The sequence below is a fragment of the Meleagris gallopavo genome, chromosome 11, assembly GCF_905368555.1.
Source record: "Meleagris gallopavo chromosome 11, MGAL_WU_HG_1.1, whole genome shotgun sequence".
Classification (NCBI taxonomy): Eukaryota; Metazoa; Chordata; class Aves; order Galliformes; family Phasianidae; genus Meleagris; species Meleagris gallopavo.
Window position 1 is genome coordinate 9,638,297 of NC_139414.1, and position 23,298 is coordinate 9,661,594.

Here is a 23,298-nt window from a genome sequence, read left to right on the forward strand (position 1 = left end):
TTTTAGAAAAAGAGAGAAAAGCCACTTAAGAACTTCTCAGGGTTTCATGTTCCTTCTTAAAGAAATATTTGTTTCACTGTTTCCTTGCAAATGTCAAGAATAGTTCAAAGTATACTTTTTCTGTTTCTTTACCCTTAGAGCAAGTCGATCTGTACCTTCTCGATGTAGTTAGAGCAGTCAAATGCTCCAGTGCTCAATTTCTTTATCATACTCATGCACGTACGTGCACTAGGTTTGCTGAATGATAAAGTCTTCAAGGCTAGTGCAAGTTTCCTAATAGGCACCAGGAGAATTTAGTGGTTGGTTATAATAACCATTATAGAACTAAGTTTGTGCATTTTTAACTATTAGCTCTGAGAATATCTTAATTAGTATTATGTATATCATTATATATGCAAATATATTTAGAAAAGTAGTCATGCCCCAACAAATCTAGTATTAATTTTTTTGTTCTTCTTAACATCTGCTGTCTTTCAGAAATGTCAGCGAGGTAAGAAGTAATAGAAAAAAAAACCCACAAACAATGAAACAACCCAATGTGCATGTCTGGAGTCTGTGATTCCTTTTTAAGATTGTAAATATACATGCTGCTCTTTGGAAAAACATGCGCATGTGTCGGTGTGGCATTGCAGTGTGCCCAGTTGTAGCAATTAGATAGGGATGTGTAAATCTATCAGTTAAAATGTTCACTTGAATTATTTGAGAAGAATCAATTTTGGGGGTGGAGGTTGCTCAGAATACATGTTGCCTATAGCACTGTTTTTATTTTATTTTTTTTTACTGATGGGAGGTTTGCAAGCCTAACTTTCACCATTTGTTTATTGTTTATGGATTAATAAGCCACTTGTTTGATTTCTCTTGCTTTAATTAGAATGGAGTGAAGTTTCTAACATTTCCTGCCTGTGTGCATGTGGATTAGTGCTGTTAATTGAAGTTTTTTATTTCTCTGGAGAGGAAAAGCAAATAAATCTTGTTATTATTTTCAGGGTGGACCTATGGAACAATGGAAATTTGGTACAAGATATCTTCCTAGGAGAAATTAAAGTTCCTGTGAAGGTGTTAAGAAATGATTCTTTTCAAGCATGGTGAGAAATAATGGCTCAGAAGTTAATTTCATTCTATGCTGTGTATCTCGCCTTGCAAAGGATGTTTTATTCTAATTTTTCATTGGAGTACATTATCTTGCTTGAATTGCAGTAGTCTGGTTCATCTGAATAAGGTTAGAATTTTGGACATAAAAGGTACAAAGGGAGCATTTTCTTGCTTAACCTTACCGGAGGGTTCATGTACTTCTTCCATTTTGCCAGTCTGTCTACTCCTGCTAAATATTTAATGTATTTGAGCGGAAAGTGCAGAGAGTGAAGAAAAGGAAGGCTGAGCATAGCAGTCTGTCAGCTTGCTGAATTTTAGTGATCTGTACATAATTTTCAGATTAACCAGAAAACCTGGAACTTCTCAGAACTGCATCACTTGTAATTAAATTTGTTAGCTTTCCAGAATGACTGAAAAGTCAGACAGCATCCAAATCTTAGAGTTCAACTTTGATGTATCTAAGGTTTTAATCTTAGCATTTGAGTGTGATTCTAAATGTGATAAATGTCCGTGTCAGTATTTTGCAATACACCAAGTGAAAAAACCTAGATTCGGACTTGATTGTCCAGCACTCTGAGCTGATCGAAAGCCATATGACCATATTAATATAATGACATACCTCACTTGAAAACATGCCAAGAGAAAAGTTACCTCAGCATGGACTTGCTACCACATAGTGTGTTTGTATAGCTTTTTGTATTGGACGTGGCTCATGCACACTAGACTTGAAGTTAGAGGGCCTTCTGTTTGCTAATATACTTTGTATGTGTACTTTGCACGTGAAGATCCTCCTAATCCAATTATAACCTGTTTATAAACATCAGTCTGTGATCTAAAAGCACTTTTTCTGTTTTTATTACTAATTTACGTGAAATGTTTTGAAATGCAATGGGACTACAGAATATAAAGCAGTATCACTAGTATTAAGTATTGGAAAAATAAGGCTGATCCATGCTGTCAAGTAGAGGCATTCCTTGTAAATTAGTTCTGCATTGTATTAGCATGCCTTCAAGGCAATGCATCTGATTATTAGGAAGAAAAAAAGTCCAGTCTCCTGATTGTCTAAGTACAAGTATACATGATTATGAAATATTTGAAGTTATGGTCAGCCAAATGTTGAAATTATTGTATGGTGCCACAAGCTGTTAAAATTTTTTTGTGGGACTGCACCTCCTGTTTGAATGAAATTGAACTACAGCAGAAGTCAAAGAAAAAATGATTTAGATGTATCTAAAGTAGGAAAAGAACACATTATTCTAATTGAGGTACGGGAAAACTGTTGTTTGGGAAGACACAAGAAAAGTAGTATGTGTTCTATTATGTGCTGAAGATGCATGAAATACTGCTCCTTTTTTTCTTTCGTCTTAAGTTTTCTTACTGTGAATTTTATTGCCAACTGTCAGACTGGGTTCTTGTGTTACTGAAGTAGTACTATGTGGTACTTTGCATTATTCTAAAATATTGAGATTTAAATTTCATCAATTTCACTAACATTATAATTACTTTTTTTTTTTTCAGGTACTTACTTCAACCAAGAGAAAATGGTAACAAGTCTTCTAAAACTGATGATTTGGGATCACTTAGATTAAATATTTGTTATACTGAAGACTGCGTATTTCCATCTGAATACTACGCTCCTCTGAGAAACTTGCTGCTAAAATCCTCAGATATTCAGGTACTTCTGTTGAAAATTACTTTTCAAATGAAGACTTGAAATGGATTATCCAGTCCTGTATGAGACCATGTGTGGAAATACGCAAAGCTACAGTTTCTCTATTTCTTTGCAGTACTTTTGTCAGAACTCACTGAGCAACTTGCAGAACACTTTGTGTTCCAAAATACCAAAATTATCTATTTTAAAAGAACCAGCAAAGGCAGTGAAGTAGGTGGTGCTGTGTGACTAGAAGTGGTTAAATAATTCGTATTGATTGCTCCTTTCAACATTGTCTTCTCCCACTGGCTGTTATCAGCCCCTGCATTTAGAGGTTTTCCATGAATATGGACTCATTATTGGCACTGAAGGTATCTATAATCACCTTTGCTAAAAATGGTCTGCTTTAGAACTTTCTTCTAATTCCACCTCTTCTGGATTGCTTCCATCTAGTCCAATATATTAATAAGCATAACTGGATTTTTCACTTGATCACAGTGACAAAGCGACAAGTGCAATAGATAGCAAAGCATTATGAGCCAAAAATTAAATTGCAGTTAGTAGGCTTTATATTCCTTGGTCTTATGTCATTTGTTCATTTCAGTATTGATGAAGTATTAGCAGAGGAAAAGGAAGGTAAAGTGGAAGCAAACCCACAAAAATTCTTGCTAGCCAACATTCAAATACTAATTCACTAGAATTCAGGAAGAGCTGGACACAACTTATTGGCAGATAGTGGCTTTTTGACTTAAGTACTTTATTAGTTTTGCATTAAAATTCACAGCTTTATAATGGAGACAACACTTAATGAGTGTGGAAACTGTAACTTATAACTACAGTATGGAAGGTCCTGCAAAGGTGGCTTATAGTTGTACAGCTGCTTACTACCTCTTTCTGTCTCTGTGACAAAGCCATGTTCTTATCCTCTTGGGAGAGTAGAGAGGCTGAACTTCACTCTTAAATGTTAAGTATAGAGTTGATAATAGTCAATTTTGAATTAAATATTTCAAGAGAATGGAAACTTATAATTTCCATAGCAAACACTGAAACTTTCTGTTGAGAGGCTCATCCGTAATCTAGCTAGATTTGACTCAATCTGTACTTTACCACATGTAAGAAGAGCACTTAAGTGTTTTACTCATGATTTTTTTTTTGTTCTGCTTTTCCATAGCCAATTTCTGCATCTGCTGCCTATATACTGTGTGAAGTTTGTCGAGACAAGTATGATGCTGTTCTGCCTCTTGTACGCTTGCTACTACACCACCATAAGCTAGTTCCATTTGTTGCTGCAGTGGCAGAACTAGATCTGAAGGATACTCAGTATGTATTCCACATCAAGTTATTTCATGTCTTGTAAAATTGTTTCTATTTCCACAGGACTTCATGATACAACACTGATAAGTGACCATCATAAGTCAGATCTAATTATCTCATGTAAAACCTTTAGTGTGCTCTCTGTGGTTAGGAGATAAATGAAGTAGACCTTGTAGTGGCTTCTGAGGCACTGAGTTATGTCCGCAGAGGGGATTTTATCACCATGGTATGGTTCATTTCAAAGCTGACTTAAGCAAGATTTAATTTAAGGTAAAACAGTTCAGCTGTGTTGAAAGAAGTGACTTGTGGAAAATAAATTTTTACACTGCATTTTGGTACACACTTTCCTTTGTTATATTTTTAACTATAACTGGAGATTAACTAATCTAATTCATTAGATTAGAAACGTTTATTTTGCAACTGTAATGAACAGCTGTAACACAGTCTTAAATGAAGTATATTTTGATGGAATTTGTGAGAGTAGCTTTAAATTTCTGAACCAGGAGCACTGGAGGAATAGTAGTATATCAGTCAGGTACAAGTCTTCATTATTTGTGGAATTTTCTTCAGTTGTTTTTTTTTTTTTTCACATTCAACACTGAATTATATCTTCCTTTGACTAGAATTTCTCAGGATTTTCCTTGTACTTTCTATTTGTTCCTGGTTTTGCTAATAGCTATTGTTATTTATTCTTTCTGATCACTGGGTGCCATTATGATGGGCCTAGGTTCTGAAATTACTGACTGAAATATATGATAAGATGGTTTTAAAAACTTAATGTGTAATATTTTTTCCTGCTATTGTTGTACCTGAAATTGTTTTCTTACAGAGAAGCAAATACAATCTTCAGAGGGAACTCATTAGCAACTCGCTGTGTAGATGAAATGATGAAAATAGTGGGAAAACACTACCTAAAGGTTACTTTGAAACCAGTTATTGATGAGGTAGGTTACTGTACTGAACCCATTTGCATGACTCATTAGTCTGCTGGAGTATCTGGTCTCTTTGATAGGCATTTGTCTAGTTTGCAGTGTGACAGTAATGACTCAGGTGAAGGAATTCTAGAGGAAAATTTAATTGAGTAGTAACTGGTTAGGAGTTGCTTTTTTAGTTGTTTTCTAGGTACTTGGCAATAGTCATTGGCAGTTGCTCCAACACTGCAAAGTTGCCCGTATGATGCTTTATACAGTTAATCCATGTAAAAATGCAGATACAAAAGTTAGGATGATTGTTGCATAATATTATGTTCAGTACCATTTAGAATTCTACCCCTAATTCTAGGACAGTCTAGTTTTAAAAGGTGTATTTCCATGCATTCTTTCTGAAAAATGGAACTCTTAACAGTGTTGTTTATTTCAGATATGTGAGTCCCCTAAGCCCTGTGAAATAGATCCCATCAAATTAAGAGAAGGTGATAATGTAGAAACTAATATGGTAAGTTTCTTAATCTGTTTTTTCTAATTTAAGGTATCTCAAATCTAATTAAAAAAAAAAAAAATAAATTGAAAAGCACTTCTGTATATCTGAAAATGAGTAACTTAAAGCAATTTCCAAATGGACCAAGGAGGAAAAGCTAGAGGATTTCATGCTTTTTCATCAGTTTATTGGGTGTTTTGATTACTAATATTCCATACATTCAGTTGCTGACATAGCTAACTAGTTCTGTTCTAATACATTTCATTGAGCTTTTGCTTGATGCTTCCCTGTTAATAGAGGATAATGTAAAAAGCAACAGTAGCTACCACAAACTAACATTTGCTAGGGATGCATGGTAGTTACTCTACTACACTATTTTATGTTGTCAAATCATGAAAATGTCTTCATCTGTAGTTTTATGCTGCCAGACACTGCTTATGTGTTTTAATGTATCGTTAAAAAATCTGTTAACACTAGTAATCCCATATTAATACAACAAAGCTTTTTAAATGTGCACAGTACTAAAATGGAATAATTGAGTAGTCAAGCAATGTTTGGAAAAAGAATTGTAGAGTTGTGTGTGTTCAGGGAAAAGCCGTAGTTGATGGTCTGAAAAATAACATTTTCTCCATAATTACAGGAAAATCTACGCTATTATGTAGACAAAGTATTCCGTGAAATTGTGCGGTCAAGTATAAGTTGCCCTACCCTAATGTGTGATGTTTTTTATTCTTTGAGGCATCTGGCTGCTAAAAGATTTCCAAGTAAGTGTTCTTTTTAAAAAGTAATAATAAATTTGGAAATGATATTCCCAGTGAAATGCTTTTTTTTCTGCAGTTATCTTACGGGCATTGTTAACATTTTTGCTTTTTCCCAAAAGACTTCTGAATTTCTTACCTTACCAATCAGGTATTTCGTTTTTGGGTCAGACTGTATGCTATAGTAAAACTCTGTGGTCAGTCAGAAAGAACTGTGTTCTCTGATACTGTGCATATTCTTTGATACACTGCAAAATGGTAGTGAAAAAGAAGCCACCAACATAAGCATGAGATACTTATGCTTTTTTTTTTTTTTTTTCTTCCAATAATGCAGAAAGTCATTTAATTGAAAGATACTTACAATTCAGAAGTGGTGATCTGTTTATGGGACCAGTTAAAGCTGTATTACCTTACAGGTCAAGGCTTTGCAGAAGATAGAATAGATGAAATACGTATTTATAATGCTGTGACAAATGTTAGAAAACTTCCATTCTTTCACTGTGATTTTGATATTAGTATAACATGCTGAGTGTGAAATAGTCAAATATTCCAGTAAATTTAAGCCTAAAATGTCATATAATAGGCTATCAGTTAAGAATATATTTTAATTAGCTGGGTACTGCCTCATATTTATCACTGGAACTAGGGTCATAAATTCCTTTAGCTAGAACAGTCCTTTCAAAACAAATGACTAGCCAGAGAGATCAGACTGAAGTAGTCATTTAGATTAAGAATGCATTCCCACTATATTACTTCAATATTTTGGTTTAACTTTCTGGGTATTTGGAGCCTCAAAATTATATACTACCATTGTGCGATTTAGGATTGGAATTGAAGATGTTTATATTTGTTGACTGAATTTGTTTTGCAGTGTTAATGTATATGAAATTATTAGTCTTAATTGTAAATAATGTGATAGGCCTTGTTAAAGCTAGCTGCTACAGTATTTTCTCTTTTGGTTAAACGTGTACCCAACCTTATCTAATTAACACAGCATGTATGTGAATGCTTGAGATGATCTCATTGTTCCTAATTGTGGAGCTGATGAGCCAGTTTTGTGAGAACAGAGCTTCTAAGGGAAATAAGTACTCCATTATAAGTAGAATGCTTTTTCCCATGACCACATTTCTCATTTCATGTGCTTCATTGATTTTTCTATTCTACTTTAAGATATAAATGTCTTTTCTGACGTTATCTTCTTAACGAGTTTTATGTTGACTGTCTCATTATTTCCTATTGAGCTTAGTGCATGTTACATTTCATGGTTTTTCTCTGCAGATGACCCTCATGTACAGTATTCTGCAGTGAGCAGCTTTGTGTTCCTTCGTTTCTTTGCTGTAGCCGTAGTCTCACCTCATACTTTTCATTTACGACCTCACCATCCAGTAAGTTTTGTGAAGCTTCGTTCTGTTTTATTCATATCCGTCAAGTCTGTTTATCTGGTAAGGCAGAAGTTACTTTCACTGTGCCTGTTCCTGGGGCAATAACACTATGTTACTTCAATATTTTGGTTTAACTTACTGGGTATTTGGAGCCTCAAAATTATATACTACGATTGTGCGACTCAGGATTGGAATTGAAGATGTTTGTATGTGTTGACTGAATTTGTTTTTAAGGCATATAGCCAAATTGCACTAGTTCCTCCCATCATGGAAGTTAACAGATTACATTTTTACTTGCAAAAGTATTTTCATTTGTTGCCTTAAACAGAAGTATTGAAGTGTCTGTAATCAATCTGTACTTCTGTCTAGGACTCCAGTAGTTGCACAGAGTTGTCAAACTTTAAATTTTCAAATTGTCAATTAGATGAACATAGCAATAAACAAGAAGCAAACAGAAAAAAATCAAAGATGGTGATGTGGAAATAAATGAAATACCATTTTACTTTCACATACAAAATACATATGAAACCTTTTATTTCAGAGGTTATCTTTATTAGGTTATTGCATCAATTTATGTCAATCTACTTAATGTCAAATTAATTAGACATTATTCCGTTCATTAGAGTAAAAAGAGCTCATAGGAATTTATTACTTGTGTTATACAATTTAAATGCAGCAATGAGGCCCCTTGCTATGGCTGCTTTTATAATCCTGAAAATTCAAGTAGAGAGGTTCTAGGTGAGACAAAGACCTTATTGTGTTTTAAGTTCACTTTGTGTTATGGAAACTTATACTGTCTGTTCAACAATAATTTATTGTCTTCTGTTTTAAGTAGTTTAGAAATGTGTGTGGTAACAGTTGGGGGATTTGAGGGGTCTGATATGTTCCATACAGAAAAATATTTTTGTGTGCACTAATATTAAATTTGAGTGGTAGTGAATAACATTAAATTGTGCAGTGGGTTGAAAAATGCACATATTTAATTAAAAAAAAATCACATTTCAAAACAATCACATTTATTATTAGAGGACAGCATAGCAAATGCATTCCTTTTCTTTGGGAGAAGAAAAGTAATGAAGGTGTCAGATGTACTATGTCATGTAATGTAATAGTTGGTGTTGCATTTTCATTTTCAATTTTATCTGGAGTGGTTTGAAAGAAAATGTAACTTATTAACTTATTTTTGTTTCTTTATTTTAGGATGCACAGACCTCTAGAACATTAACTCTCATATCAAAAGCCATCCAGACTTTGGGGAGTTGGGGAAGTTTGACCAAAAGCAAACTTGTAAGGCTACTACATTTCCTTCTCGTTTAATAGACTGCATTCAGTGAAAGCTTTTTCATGTCCTGATACCTTTTCTTTCAGTCAAGTTTCAAGGAGACGTTTATGTGCGAGTTTTTCAAAACATTTCAAGAAGAGAAATTCACTGAATCTGTCAAAAAGGTACCTTTCAACTATATATATTTTTTCATAGTGAATGTGTTTCAGCAGTCTTATTAAAAGGCTTGTTGATGTTCAAGTTTTTTTTTAAAGCGCATTTTAGATTTAAAAAAAAAAAAAAGCATGGCAGTAGAATACACATAACAGTTGTACACTGTAAGCTAATTTAGTTTGGAGGGGGGAGGTGGAATAAAAAATAAATTCAAACAAGTCCTATTAGACCTGCTGTTCAGCAACTTATTATAGAAATTTGGTGTATTTTATGGGCATCTCTTCTTATATTGCTCTAAGTCCCTGAAATGTATCTTCAGCTAATCTGTTAAAGTAATTGCTTGGTACTGGAAGAAGCTTTTATGTATGTTATACATACAATGTTATACATACATTATGTATGTATTTATGTATTTTTGAAGTAACTTTTGGTTGTTCTTTGTTTCTGCATAGTATCAATTTTCTGCATATTTTTCCTTAAGTTCCTAGATGATGTTTCCTCTACTGAAAGTAAAGAACCAAGTGGTCTGAGTGAGCCCATACATCTAAAAGAAGGGTAAAGAAAAATGTGTGGGAAAAGAACTGGCTTGATAGTTTTCCTTTATGCCAATAGGAGATTAACAGTCACTGAAATGTTTGATCTGTAGTAATTACAACATTTATTTGACATAATTCTTTGGTAGTGTAAAGCTGTTGATGGAAACCAATTCTGCAGACTTTTAGGTCAACTTGTAACACTTGTGGGGGAAAAATTAGAAGCAACTTAAAAATAATGTAACACGTAATTACTTTGTGTGATGCTTAAGCTCAGTCAGCTAGATCTTCCTTTATAGCAGGGGAAAAAATTAACTTGTAATTGTGTACTTAACTGTATATTATGAAATGCTTTTATAAATGTTGTGGTGAAAATCATTAATTCTAAGAAATGAGCAAGCTGTTTTCTGGTGTTGATTAAAAAAAAACAAAACAAAACAAAACAAAAAAAACAACCCTGAACTGAGAAATTCATCAATTTATGAGGAAAAAGAACTTTGTGTTCACCTGAGAAGCAGATACATACTAAGTAAAGATTTTTCTTTGGAAAAAAAGCATCTGAATTTTAAATAAAAATATAACAATTAAAATAGTGAATAAAAATGATCACGTAGTTGATTACATCTTACTCCCTTCTTGAAAATTTCAAGTTTGAGATCTGAATAAGTGAGTGTCATTCCCCATATTCACTGCTGTTTTTCACACTCTTAACCTGTAAATGGAACCCTTAATCAGTGTACTGGGAGGTAATCCTGAGGACTCATTTTCAACAAATAGATCTTTAGTTACAATGAAATCGACTGTCTAGCATGATGAGTAATGATGTGCTCTCACATTGTTTTGAAAGCTCTCTGGAAGATTAAAATTGCATTTTCATTTGATTCTGTTGATACAGAGAAATGTACAAAAGAGCTCAGGGAAGGACTCGGATTGGTAAAAAGAACTTCAAGAAGCGATGGTTCTGTCTGACAAGTAGAGAATTCACCTACCACAAACAGCAAGGTTAATTATGTTTTACAGTTACTTTTATTTTCTCAATATTTTCTGTTTGTATCTGAACTTGACTACTTAAAATTCATGCTTTTTCATAAAGGACTTGGTGATATAGGGTTATACCTTTTGCTCTGTTTACCACATGCTCCTGCACTGAGTTGTAGAATCATATTTGTCTTGTAGAAAGCCTTTAAAGCACAGATAAATGAACTCAACTGTGCACAGTTGAGATTTGAAGACCAAAATAACTGGCAGTTTGAGAGGTCTAAGGTCTGCACTAGGGTAGCGAGATTCTTAGCTCCTTAGGAGAGCTAGAGACCATTTAGGCTGGAAGTAATGTCAGCTCTCAAACTTAATTACAGCCACCCACGATCCTGGGAATTTCCAGTTTAGTGCAGCAGTATTTATTCCTGTTCTTGCAGTAGGCAATTTATTAAACATGGATGCTGGTAACTGATAAAATGTGAAGTTAGGTATGATTCTTGTTAATTTTTTGTTTAGTCAGTTCCCTGCTTTAGAGTTGCATAATAACTTAAGCAGATGCATCTGTGATAAATGGCACATTTTCTAAGCCTTTTTGTGTCTTGCTGGGACTAAGAGAGGTTTTTAAGCGCTTGCATCTTTAGAGGATAGTCAATTTTTGTATTTTTTCTCAATAATAAAAAGGAGATTTTGAGAACTTAATAGTCAGTGCACTGAGTTTACAAAATATTTTTTGTTTCACACTTGTTATTTATTTACAAAATTTTACAGACAAGGAACCGATTTTCACTATTCCAATCAAAAACATTCTTGCAGTGGAGAAGCTTGATGAGAGCTCCTTCAACAAGAAAAATGTAAGTCAGAAGATGATTTCTCTCTAATCTCTGATTTGTTCTTAAAATAACAGGTTCTAATTAGCTTAATAAACTCCTAAACATTACAACAAAATAGATTTGTTGTATTAATGGGGGAGGAGAAAGGGAGAGGTTGTATTCAGTCTTTTGACTCTTCTGAATACAGAACTTAGCTTGGGGATTCAGACTTCTGAATGGTTTTGTGACTTGCCCCCCTTTCTGAGTACCTAGAATGCAGATTAAAACTACTGTGACCTTATAACAGAGCACTTTTGTGTAAGGTAGTAGTAGTATGTATTGCATTATGTTCTGATGTAATAAAATGTAATATTACCTAACTTGTGTTTATTACTTTTGATGAGAAATTCTATAATAATAATCTGAGACAGTTGTTCCTACAGCCTTATTCTGGACCTATAGCACATTCTGTCCTTACATCAATCCAAAATTGAGGCAGTGATGAAGTTACTTAGGGTGAGCATGGCTAAAGGAGAGAGACCTCTGGGAGTCTTCTATTATTCTTAGGATATAAAGTACAAAATCTGAGGTGATATCTAAAGAGACCTGAATGAGGAGGACATTGTTGTGTTATTATTTAAGACTGTTTGGGATGAATAACTTGAACACAGCTGGTTTTGTGTTGGTTTTTTTTTTTTTTTAGGATTCTATAGTAAAATGAGAGAGGTAAAAAGTCCTTTTCTCTCTCTCTTATCTCGCTTCTAGTTTTAATTTGGCTTTGATAAATTGCATGAGATTTGGAACTTACTTTGGATGTATTCAAAGTAGATCAATAATTAGATTTTTATTTACTGAACAGAGTTGCATTTATTGCATTCCTTCTACAGATGTTTCAAGTACTACATGGAGAAAAGCCACTCTATATCCAAGCAAATAACTGTGTAGAAGCTAGTGAGTGGATAGAAGCTCTCTGTCGAGTAACAAGATGCAACCAGAAGAGACTTAGTTTTTACCACCCTTCGGCTTTTTTGAATGGCAACTGGCTTTGCTGCAAGGCTACAGTAGAAAACACAGTGGGCTGTGCTCGTTGCACTGCGTAAGTTGCTGCTCAAATGAAAATTGAGTGTTTAGTAAGAGCGATCGCAGATGACTCGCTGTAAAGCTTGAAATCTGTAGGCAAGGCTTTCCATCTGCTTTAGCCAGTTACTAAGAACATGCACCTGAACTACTAGATTTACTAAAATCTATTTTATCCACCACCCACCCTGTGTAATGTTACAGGTACCCAATTCAATGTGTAGATTGGAAATACTGAATGGTTTATTTTTCTATGCAGAATAATGTATTTTATAGCTAATGAAACTTGTGTTGACAGTTGGGTTGCCTCGTGTGTTTGTACCACATTGGTCATCTGTAGAAATTCTGGTTAGTAGTAGTTTTGAAAGTGTATGGCATAGAGATCTGGGAGAAACCATAACAGTTCAGTTTTATGCCATGCGTGGTATTTCTTGGCTGAAAAAGAGCTTGATACATGAAATGGTCTACTTGTTTGTTTATTAGCAGTTCCTTTTTCTCTCTTGCTGGCTGTGTTCTGAACTACTAGAGTGAACTAAATGGTATCATGTGAGTCTGTATTGTAACACTGGCTGTTCAAAGCACCTCTGAAACTGGCATTTTTACCTGTTTGTCCTCTATGCTTGTAGTATGCACAGTTAATGCAGAGCTTGTTGGAGAGAAAACATCAGTGGTAGTTACCTACTTTGTGTTAAAACTTTGGCTGATGATAATTCTTCCTTTGAGAGCTGTTACATCTAGTGCAAATAAGGACAGAGATGGGATTTCTCAAGTTTGGTCAGACGTTAAGTTGAATGCAGAAATAGCTCATCAAGTATATAGTACTTCTTTGTGTAATTTGATTCATTCATCTATTACGTTTCTTAACAGCTTAAAAGGTTCCCGTTACTAAAAACCTTCTTGTTTCTGTCTTTCTGTTGTGGTTTAGAAATTACCTTGTTCTCTTGTTCTGTTGAACAAGAAAGGTAAAACAGATCTTAAAAGCTGTATTGAATTGTCAGTTAATAATAGTTAATCTTGGATATTTAAAAAATATTTTAGTCTTGAATTATTGAATAATAAATTCTATTGAGAAAAAGGTTTTTTAGTACAGCTGTATCCACTGTCCTCAAAATTACTCTTATTTCTGTAAGACTTACAATGAATGCTGAATTTTCTGTAGTAATTGTGAAGCTGTCAGAGTAATAGCCATAGTAAAAAGCCTAAATGTAATCAGTTAAGTGTAATGTAATTTAAATGTACTTTTAAAATTTAATCGGTTTTGATTTGCTTTCAAACCTTTAGAGAATGACTTGGATTACTTTTTTTAATTTTCTGTTTTTTCACTTTTTAGAGATGTTCCTGCTGATACTCAAATTGAGATTGATGGAGACAGAGAGACGGAAAGAATTTACTCACTTTTCACCATCAACATGTCTAAACTTCAGAAACTGGAAGGTATTCAAGTAATAATTCAGAAGAATTATACTTTATTTTTCAACTCTCATTCTTTAGGTCTCTAACATCTACTTGATGTCTTAACTATTTACTTGAAAATAACAAAGTGGAGACAATATACATAGGTAATGCCTCCTGTTTATTTCTTTGAAAACTACATCAGATATAAAGAGTGTGATAACAATATGTGATTGAGCAAATTCTCAGCTACAAAATACTATTTTTCACTGTAGCCACTCCTGAAATTTACCACCCACCACATTGCTGTACTGACATCCACTGTTTGATCTCCATAAATGTTCAGCATGCACCACTGAATGTTCACAGGTGCAATTTTTTCTTCCTGGAGGAGAATTCAGTGGCATGCTTTTCCTTCATACACAGTTCCATGTCAGGTGCCATTTTGTCAGGCTTCCCTTCTGCTGCCATCTGTCACATGGCAACAAAAAGTAATGGGATATTGAAGGAAAGGTTCAACTTCTATTACCATACCACCAACATCTGCCTCTGATGTCATGGGTCAATGTAATAACTTAGAAGGCATTATTTTCAGAGCAGTTCTTGTATTTTTTTTGAGTCTTTAGTACACTAGTAACAGACATTGTTCAGACATCTCTTAGCAATGGATATCAGGTGTGCACATTATTCTAACTGAATTTGCATATAAAAAATTCTGAAATAGTCTAAACAAAGATAGCAATTATAGTCGTTTGCTTTTCTGCCCCGATCTGATTTTCCTGGCTATGACAAGAGTTATATGCCACGTAGCTGAGTTACAAGAATGCATTGTTGTTTGTTTTTTTTTTCTTCAGTTAGGAAGGAGCAGAATAATCAGGATGCAGAACTAGTGAAGAACAAGCAATAGAATCACAAATGCATCTAGTTGATACTGTTTTCTATCTCAATCTGTTACAAGCATAAGCTAGAGTGATACCACTTTTCAGATTTTCAGAATCCTCATTTACATGGTAAGAGTTAAATGTGTTTATTCATAACCAACATCTAATCGGGATTTTGTGATTATTTTTGTAGAGGCTTGTGGAAGCATAGCTGTCTATCAGGGTCCACGGAAAGAACCAGATGACTATTCTAACTTCACAATTGAAGATTCTGTGGCAACTTTTCATACACTTAAACAGATAATAGATACAGTAGAAAAGCTGAATGAATCACATGAAAAGTACCAAAAGAAGAGATCGTCCAGTGCTGAATATGGTAGTGAGTAAGTATCTTAAAGAATTTTGACATACAAATATTTACTAATAAAAATAAAAGAAAAAAAAAAAGAGTTCAGGTAGCAATAACTAATCCAAAATTAGTTTTAGACTACCGGAAGATGTGAAGGAAATGACATCCCTTATTTTTCTCCATTTGTAATAGTGCAGCTCTTCACCACTGATAGATGATAAGTCGTAACAGAAGAATATTGTTTCATCTGTGTTTGTGTTGAGATTCACATAAGCAATGAGTCTGTTTTCTTGCAATTTAAAGTTTGTGTGTACTTCACGTGTTAACCTGAACTGTCCCCTAGCATTCCTTAAAATATTCCTTTATATTTTAAGAAACATAATATTTTAAGTTGTCTTGTCAAATTTCAGTTAAGGAGTTCAGTTGTCTGACTACCTTCTAGTGCTTTTTTTAAACTTTAATTCTTTTTATCAAGCATCAAGTTAAGAAGGTTAAATTATCAGGTTCTATGTAACTAAAAATTATACTGAAAACATACATTTATTACATACTTTGCAGTTTAAATTCTCATGCTCAATGATAAATGCAATTTTTTAAAATTGAATTTAATTTTTTTTTTTAAGTTCATTATTGCTCCAGAGCTGATTCTTTTGATTCTCCTTGATCCGAGCTTTTGTCCACAGAACAGCGCTGGTCAAATTTTGTGTTTTCTTTGTTGCATCAGTAATATTTAAATTTTCAGAAGAAAGAATGCTACAACAATCTCATTCCCCTACTTTGATATTGGGCTCAGGTTGTTCTGAGAAGTTGACAATTGATATACAAGTTTTATATGCAAGTACATAAAGCTTTATGCAAATCACAAACATCCAGAAATTATGCAAAAAAATAGTTTTACTTAATGAGTAAAAACTACATGAAAGAATTAAAAAGCAAATGTTGACCATTAAAAATATTTACATGTAACGTTTTCTTTTTTTCCAGAAAAAATCCAATTGGAAAGGTTTCCTAACCAAAACCAACTATGGCACACTTGGATACAAAAAAAACTGGAAACATTCTCAAGTGTTCTGTTCTTTTGTTTTGTTTCATTTTGCAGTTCATTATGTGCATTTTCACAAAGTATTTAAAAATGAAATAGATGCTAGTTGTGTTGACAATCTATTTAATATTTAACAGAAAGCTAGCTACTTGGAAATCTGGTCTTTTAAAGTTTATTCTCATTTTGCTGAGGAACTTGAAGTTCCAGGTTCTAAAAGTAACAAATGTGAATAAATCTAAGAGTTGTTTGCTGTTTTAGGACAGAATTTTCTAAACAAATAAGCTTTTTAATGGAAGAAAATCAACGTGACGTTTGTTGGTTATACTGCATCTCCTAATGCATGTACTGCAGACTTGTGTGAGTTTACCATGAGTGCCTGCCCTGCTGATAACAATCTTTAAATAGAAATCCCAAGATACTCTGTCATAGAAAAGATCTGAAGTTTCACACTCAAGTCATTTGACATTCTTTTTTTTCTTATGTTAGGTGTTGTCAGAACTTGGTTTAACTACAGCTGTATGTTGCAAATAATCTGGACAGCAGACACCAGAGTTTAGGTTTTGTTGCTTTTTAAGTACTGAAGAAGAAATCAGGGAACTTTTATTATGCCTCCTGTTTACATTTGGAGTGAGTAGTATCTGGAGTGACATGAGACCACTATCAATTTCCTCTGGGGTACTTTTTTAAGGTACATACTTTTTTTTTCTTAATCTGAAAACAAATGCAGGGTAGCAGTATTCTTCATAAATAAGTTTGCCTACAGATAAAACAAACAAACTCAAATGTGAACTGATTATGGTTAAGTACCAATCAATCTATATCATCCCGTTCATGGTTTTTTGATTTAAAAAAAAAAAAAAAATAGCTAGGTTCAGTTCATCATTTGATTACAAATCTAATAAATAATCTCTATTATAATCACTCAAAGCACTTTAGATATCTGGACTATCCCAGATTATTTTTAGATACTTTGTAGTATCTGCTTGTTATGATCAGTTCAATGATCAACATTGTTTTTCTTTAAACAATGCTTCAGTGAATATTTTTATATCTTTAGTTATATGAATTCTTATTTGCCAATTAACACAATTTTTAAACTGTCATTCTTGACTCTAGTAAGATTAATTTTTGCTCATTTCATCTGAGAAGTTAGGTTTCTGCTGAAAGAACTTCTGTATATAAGCAGGAAGAAGCAAAGATGGCAACTTTGCTTCATCAGTATTAAATATAATGGTACTCCTTGGAATACTATTGTTAACAATAAGTATATGTGGTACTTTTTATTTTTGGAGCATTTGCTGTGGGATCTTCTGTTGTTTATTTGTTGGTGTGTTTTGTTTTACAATCATGATTTTGGCCAAATTAATTAGAAATGTGATGTACAAATAGAGTAGCAATCCACAATGCTTGAAAACTGTAAGCTGTTTCAATTACTATATGTTTGTAACACTGTTGTAGGGAGGTTTTCTGTAATAGAAGCACACTGGCAAGACAAGATTGAAATTTTTTTTTTAACGAATGTAACTAATGTTAAAATAACTATTTGTTTTAAAACCATGCAAACCATGATAGAATGTCTGGGCATCAGTACTAGTATCTGCAAAGCCACAATCATTCAGTCACCTCCACTGTTTTTGCCCTTACTTAAATTTTGATGTATTTTAAGGGACTTTCATTTGCCAACGGTTGAAATTGGAGTGGTGGGAATCATACTAATGCCAAGAAATGTGTTTTGCCAAGGTAAATTGGGTTTATACAATGCCATTAAAAAGTTGCCATTAAACAAAAATTAAGTGCTTTTATCTGTCAAAGTTAGTTTGTGCTGTACATTGATTAACACTGTGGCAAAGCATGTCTTCCTTGGGGCCATTTTTTAAAGGTTTCATAATCCAAATTATGGAAAAACACTTGGAACTTTTTTTAAAGAAAGTTAATAATAAAGAAAATGCACTTTTTTCTTTGATGGTACTGGAAAAAGAACAAAGGCCATTGAATATTTGTGACCAGTAGGATTTAATTTCTCATTTTTATAATGTTTCAAAACACAGTAGATGTTCTAGAACTTAATTAGGTACAAGTAGGATGATTAATAATTAAAGTTGCCTTCATTTTGATTAGTCTAGAAACATGATGTTATTCAGTAATTAGTTCTGTTTGGATTGTAAATTATCATTAGTTTCAATTTGTATTATGCTGATGTATTGTTGAATGTATTTTTATTTAAATTTTATTTTCTTATCAAGACATTAAAATGTTTTGTAACATGGCTTGAGAATAACTCATAAATAAATTTCAACAAACTTGAGATATGCTGTGCACTTACTGTGAGGCCTGGCTTTTGAAAATGTTGACTTGAAGACTGACTAAATAGGAGTTTCCATACAGGAGTTGGTTACAACAAAATAAGTATCTAGTACACAGAAGAAAAAAAACGACTTTGAGGGATCTTTTCTGGTCATCTACAGCATCGCTGCAGTCTAACTTAGGGTTATGGCTGGAGAGAGAAGTGCTACTTAACAGCATAGCAGTGTACATAAGAAGCTTCAGTAACATGACAGTTCTGAAATGTTTAAACACCTAGTATGATGTATTGAAGGATATCTAATTCTGGTGTTAGATAATACATTTTTTTCATTTATTTATTACCTATCTAGTATACCAGTGTTATATACACATCAGAGCTATTTTTATTTAAATTGCATATGGAGAAAAAATATTTTTTTTTTGTCACCTGCTGTTCTTCCTTTGTTTTAGGTGTTTTTAGAAGATAACTTTGTAGTTACATATTTTACTGTCTTGATGTTTTATTTCCTTGTACGGAGAGCTGACCTGTTGTCACTTATTGCTGATATGGAAGTTCTTATTAGGAGTTAGACTACAGACTGTCAACATTTTGGAATAAATTTTTATTAATTCTAAGATAAACTGTATTAAAGCCCAATCTAACGTCACTGCAATCATTTGCAGAGATTCAGAAAGTGGAGGTAGTTCAAGATGACGGAAATGTAGAAAGAATTTTTTTCTGTGAGCACTCCAAACAAATTTATAAAGATTCTGTGGCAATTTTAGCAGTACTCTGTTCTATTCACAGCTAATGTGAGCATGATGTGACATTAATTTATGCTTATTTGTACATAATTTAAATATTAAGTTCTTTTGCATTTACTTATGATGATATTCATTCAACTTTTCTTTTATTCCATATGCATGCTCTTTTTTTAAAGACCAGACCAGCAAGCAAAAGCTCCCAGAAACAAACAAGCATAAGTTCTAGCAGAATGGGAGAATGCATACAATTTAACTAAGGATCTCATGAGCAGATGCAAAAAGATATTTAAGGTTTGTATTGTATTTGATTTATGTAGATTAGCTTGTTCAGTCTTGATGAAACTACTGCCAGAATGCTTTGTCAGTTACTGAAATTCTGTAATAAAAGTTACTGTGAGAAAAGATTTTGATGTACCTGCATCAAGGTCTGGAACTTGAAAATCTACAGCTCTGCAATATCAGAATAAGGTTTAATGTGTGGTTGTTGTATTGAGGAAATACACAAACTCTGTTTCTCTTCTGACGTTGAAATTTTTACACAACCATGTTAAGCTGCTTTTTAATTATCCTTTACATTGATTTATGTAGACATTTCTGATATCTGGATATGATGTTCCATTCAGTTGCAATGACTGAGCTTTTAATGATTTGAGGTCATAGTTATTTTAGATTATTTAGAATTGCAAATGCTGTGCAGTTGTGTGTTTATAGTGTAGTTAAGTTTCACCAAAAGGAAGCTAGGAATCTTTATAAAAACATTTTAGAAACATTATATGCCTTTTAGAGCAAATTAGCTTGCTCTAAAGGTCTGTGGCTTTTCTCTCTCATCCTCTATTTCTGGTTATTCTTGTTAAGCAGAATAAAAAGACAATCGTAGAACAGCTCAATTTACTGTGACTTGAATTCAGTATTTAAAGATAAAAATTTCTTACCCGGTCCTTCTGAGATAGCACTGTAGAAGAATTTGATTTCTCAAAAAGTGCAGGATATCCCCTCTTTTAGTCCAGACTGGTGTTTGAGTGGAAAAAATGCACTGTGTCAGGGAGCAAAGAGTGATAAAAAGCAAAAGGCTTCAAAGTCAGCCAGATTGTTGATAGAATGTTTTCCTCCTAGATGAGCGTGAGGACGCTGTACCTACAGAAGGGTTACCTCAGGAGCCAGCTAGCAGCATGGGGGTAGAAGCTCCACGTGTTTAACACAGTCTGCAGCTAAGTCTCTTGCAGACCCTTTGATGTTGCTGCTAGGTGACAGAGAAAAAGCCTTCATCAGATGACAAGTAGTCTGCAGACTGTAGAACTAGTAAAAGGGAAACTCCCCTACAAAAATCAAGGTATCTACAATCGTACTCAGATCTGATGTTTATGATGCAGTTTTATCCTTAGACCTATGAAGTACTTTACAAGGGGAAGGGTAAATAGGTACAGTTCAGCCTCTTGTTTCCGTGTAGGTGGCAGTACATACAGTTCTATACGTTGTTTAGAAATGCAATTAAAGTGTCCTTTCATAACTTTACAAGAAGATAACCTGCTTTTCAGTCCAGAATGTAGTTCCATTCTCAAACAGCTAACCTCAGTTAAAATAAGTATAATCTTGTCTTAACAGTTAATTTGTTAAAAATTTAATAAATGAAATATGAGATGAGCTTTGAGTTTGAAAATTCACACTATATGGATGGAATAGCAATAACTGAGCTTTACTACAGAATAAAATAATTAGCAAGCAAGATTTTAGTGTAGTATTTGTTGGGATTTGAGTCATCTGGGACCTTTGCGTTGTTGGCCTTGAGACTCAGATTCAGCAGTTGTGGATGAGCTTGAGTGGTGTTGTATGAAGAATGGAGGCGTCTCAAGGATTAGACCTAATGGAGCAGTTCACTGAAGCCAGGAGCTGTTCGGTCTAGATTTCCAGAGAGGTTCCCACAAAAAGTCATTTACTACTTTTGTAAAAACTTCTTAAGGATCTCCCTTCTGAATACTAGGTATTGATCCATTTCACTGAATATGTATAATGTGAAACACTAAATTTGAATTTCCGGTACTTGTTAATCTTTGAACGCTTACCCACACTTGTGTAAAATTCATGATTAATCACATCTGAGCACTGCAATATAGCTAGAATGGACAGAACGTACTTCTTTTAAACTCAGTTTGGTACTCTTGGTAGCAATATTTCTGTGACTACTTCAGTCTCCTGCCCAGCAAGACCTTCCCACTGTGAAAGTGGTATTCAATCTATTCCACTAATGCAGTATGTTTCCCAAATTCCTGTTTTTATTTATTTTTTATATCTGGATGCCTGCTTCAGACTTGTTTCACAAAAACTACACATTATCTTTCAAGTATGGCCCATTTTGGCAGTTGCTTCAGGCAGCTTCAGTAAAACCTTAAGGTGGTTTTGTCACAGGTGCACTTAGCGAGGTCTTGTCTACAACCACAATAGTATAATTAATACTGGCATTAATAGCACTGTTAAGCATGTTCGTATTGATAGAAGGCCACAGAGAGACACAGATGATCTAGAGTTTAAGGAACAATTTTGGCAGAGAGCTATGCTTGAATTCTTTTCTTTGGCAGATAAATTAATTTGACACAGTACTTAAGACTTCTGATATACATTATTCTATTGACAGAGCAAACAGCAAGTGTACTAATACAGTTCAGCCTACGAATTATTTGGCCAAGATACACAAATACTTACATAACTGTTCGTTGCATTATCATAAAACTGACATTTCCAGAACAATTTTGTTATTAGTAAAAATAACCTCAGATTCTATGTTTCAGAGTAAGCAAGCTGCGGGGGGGAAAAAAACTTCAAAAATGTTGTATGAGGAAAGAAGAAAGGAAAAATAACACAAGTCAGGTCATTTTCAAATGCTTCCATTCTCAAAAGTCATAGAATCTATGAAAGACATAATTGTACTTTCTTCCAAAAGTCTGTGCAATAATTACAGTTTTAAAAGATGCATGGGAAATGAAGATGATCTTATGAGGGGAAGATAAGTATATTCAGTTGAAATGGGATTAGGACAATAAGAAGAAATCTGTGCAAGTTTTCTGTTTTGAAACTGGGTGTTAAACACTTGGAGCCTTCAGTGAGTATTCTTTGACTTCGAGACAATCAGAACCTAGAATAAATGCTTGATGAATTATGCCATATCTTACTGTAAAATTCATGCAGAAATATAATTGATTATAAACTGCATAATATAAGCAAGTCCTAATTTTTATACCTGCTATTATGTACCACCCCATTCATAGTTGCAAAAGAAGCTGTTTTTTCACCATTTTATAGCTCACAATTGCCTGTGCAGCTATAATTCTATCTGAACAATCATTCAGTGAGCCATGAGTTCAAATTCCTCTATTAAATAAGCAATTTAGAACATTTTCAGCAAAGTCTGAATGATGTGAACCAATGCAGTCATGCCCTACCCTATGTGAAATAATTAAGTTTTATTTGTGGATTAAAATGGTGCCATTTTCCTACGCGCTACCTTCATAATGTTGTGTAATAGATGAATTCCGGAGGGTCAGGACAGAACTTCTTCAAAACTTCTTGGAATCTTGATTCTATAAACTCTAAAGATGTTAACCAAGAAATCATTTACTGGATAGGAAACTCGCCATTTTTCTATGAAGCAAAATATACACAGGTACTTATACATAATTGCTCTACAACTTGCACTGCCCAGAACAAGTGCAAGTTTTTTATTTGTAACAGTAGACAAGGCAGAACGAGCCAGGGTACAAGATGAGAAGTTACCTCCTTTCTACTTTGGAAAAGCTATTTTTTCAAAACATTTTTCATCCTGATATTGAAAGCAGTGTGTCACCTTGGCAATTTTGCTTGTACAAAAGGGCATCTCAGTCTTTCAGCCTTTGAGAATAAACTCTGAGCTGTTCTTTCAGTTCAACTTTTATGCTCAGCAGCAAAGCTGGTTATGAGTGATGGCCTCTTGTATCAAGAAGAAAGGCAGAGAGACCAGAGGGAGGGAAAAACCACTTGTAGCATCATAAAATGAGAAAGCACAGGGAATGGTTGCAGGTTAATACTAGTATTGCCACGTTGTTTAAATCAGTGTTGTTGTTTTTACATGTGCCCAATATATCACCAATGTGCTACATTTTGATGGCACCCA

At 33.8% G+C, this 23,298-nt stretch overlaps 1 protein-coding gene and 1 long non-coding RNA gene across 3 annotated transcripts in view; one reads left to right on the top strand and one right to left on the bottom strand.

The window, feature by feature from the left end:
• Positions 1–18,414, top strand: part of RASA2 (RAS p21 protein activator 2) — a 45,122-nt gene extending 26,708 nt beyond the window's left edge. For both annotated transcript variants that reach the window (XM_085233190.1, XM_085233191.1), the window contains exons 9-24: positions 987–1,085; positions 2,611–2,767; positions 3,915–4,063; positions 4,887–5,001; positions 5,417–5,491; positions 6,114–6,237; positions 7,510–7,616; positions 8,814–8,900; positions 8,982–9,059; positions 9,530–9,603; positions 10,477–10,583; positions 11,328–11,410; positions 12,256–12,464; positions 13,776–13,879; positions 14,912–15,101; positions 16,052–18,414. In XM_085233190.1, the coding sequence (XP_085089316.1) occupies positions 987–1,085; positions 2,611–2,767; positions 3,915–4,063; positions 4,887–5,001; positions 5,417–5,491; positions 6,114–6,237; positions 7,510–7,616; positions 8,814–8,900; positions 8,982–9,059; positions 9,530–9,603; positions 10,477–10,583; positions 11,328–11,410; positions 12,256–12,464; positions 13,776–13,879; positions 14,912–15,101; positions 16,052–16,079 (1,786 nt within the window). In that variant the 3' untranslated portion in view covers positions 16,080–18,414. The remainder of the gene's footprint in view (positions 1–986; positions 1,086–2,610; positions 2,768–3,914; positions 4,064–4,886; positions 5,002–5,416; positions 5,492–6,113; positions 6,238–7,509; positions 7,617–8,813; positions 8,901–8,981; positions 9,060–9,529; positions 9,604–10,476; positions 10,584–11,327; positions 11,411–12,255; positions 12,465–13,775; positions 13,880–14,911; positions 15,102–16,051) is intronic.
• LOC146543624 (uncharacterized) overlaps positions 1–23,298 on the bottom strand; it is a 36,537-nt gene that overhangs the window by 10,628 nt on the left and 2,611 nt on the right. The gene's annotated exons all lie outside the window — the stretch shown is intronic.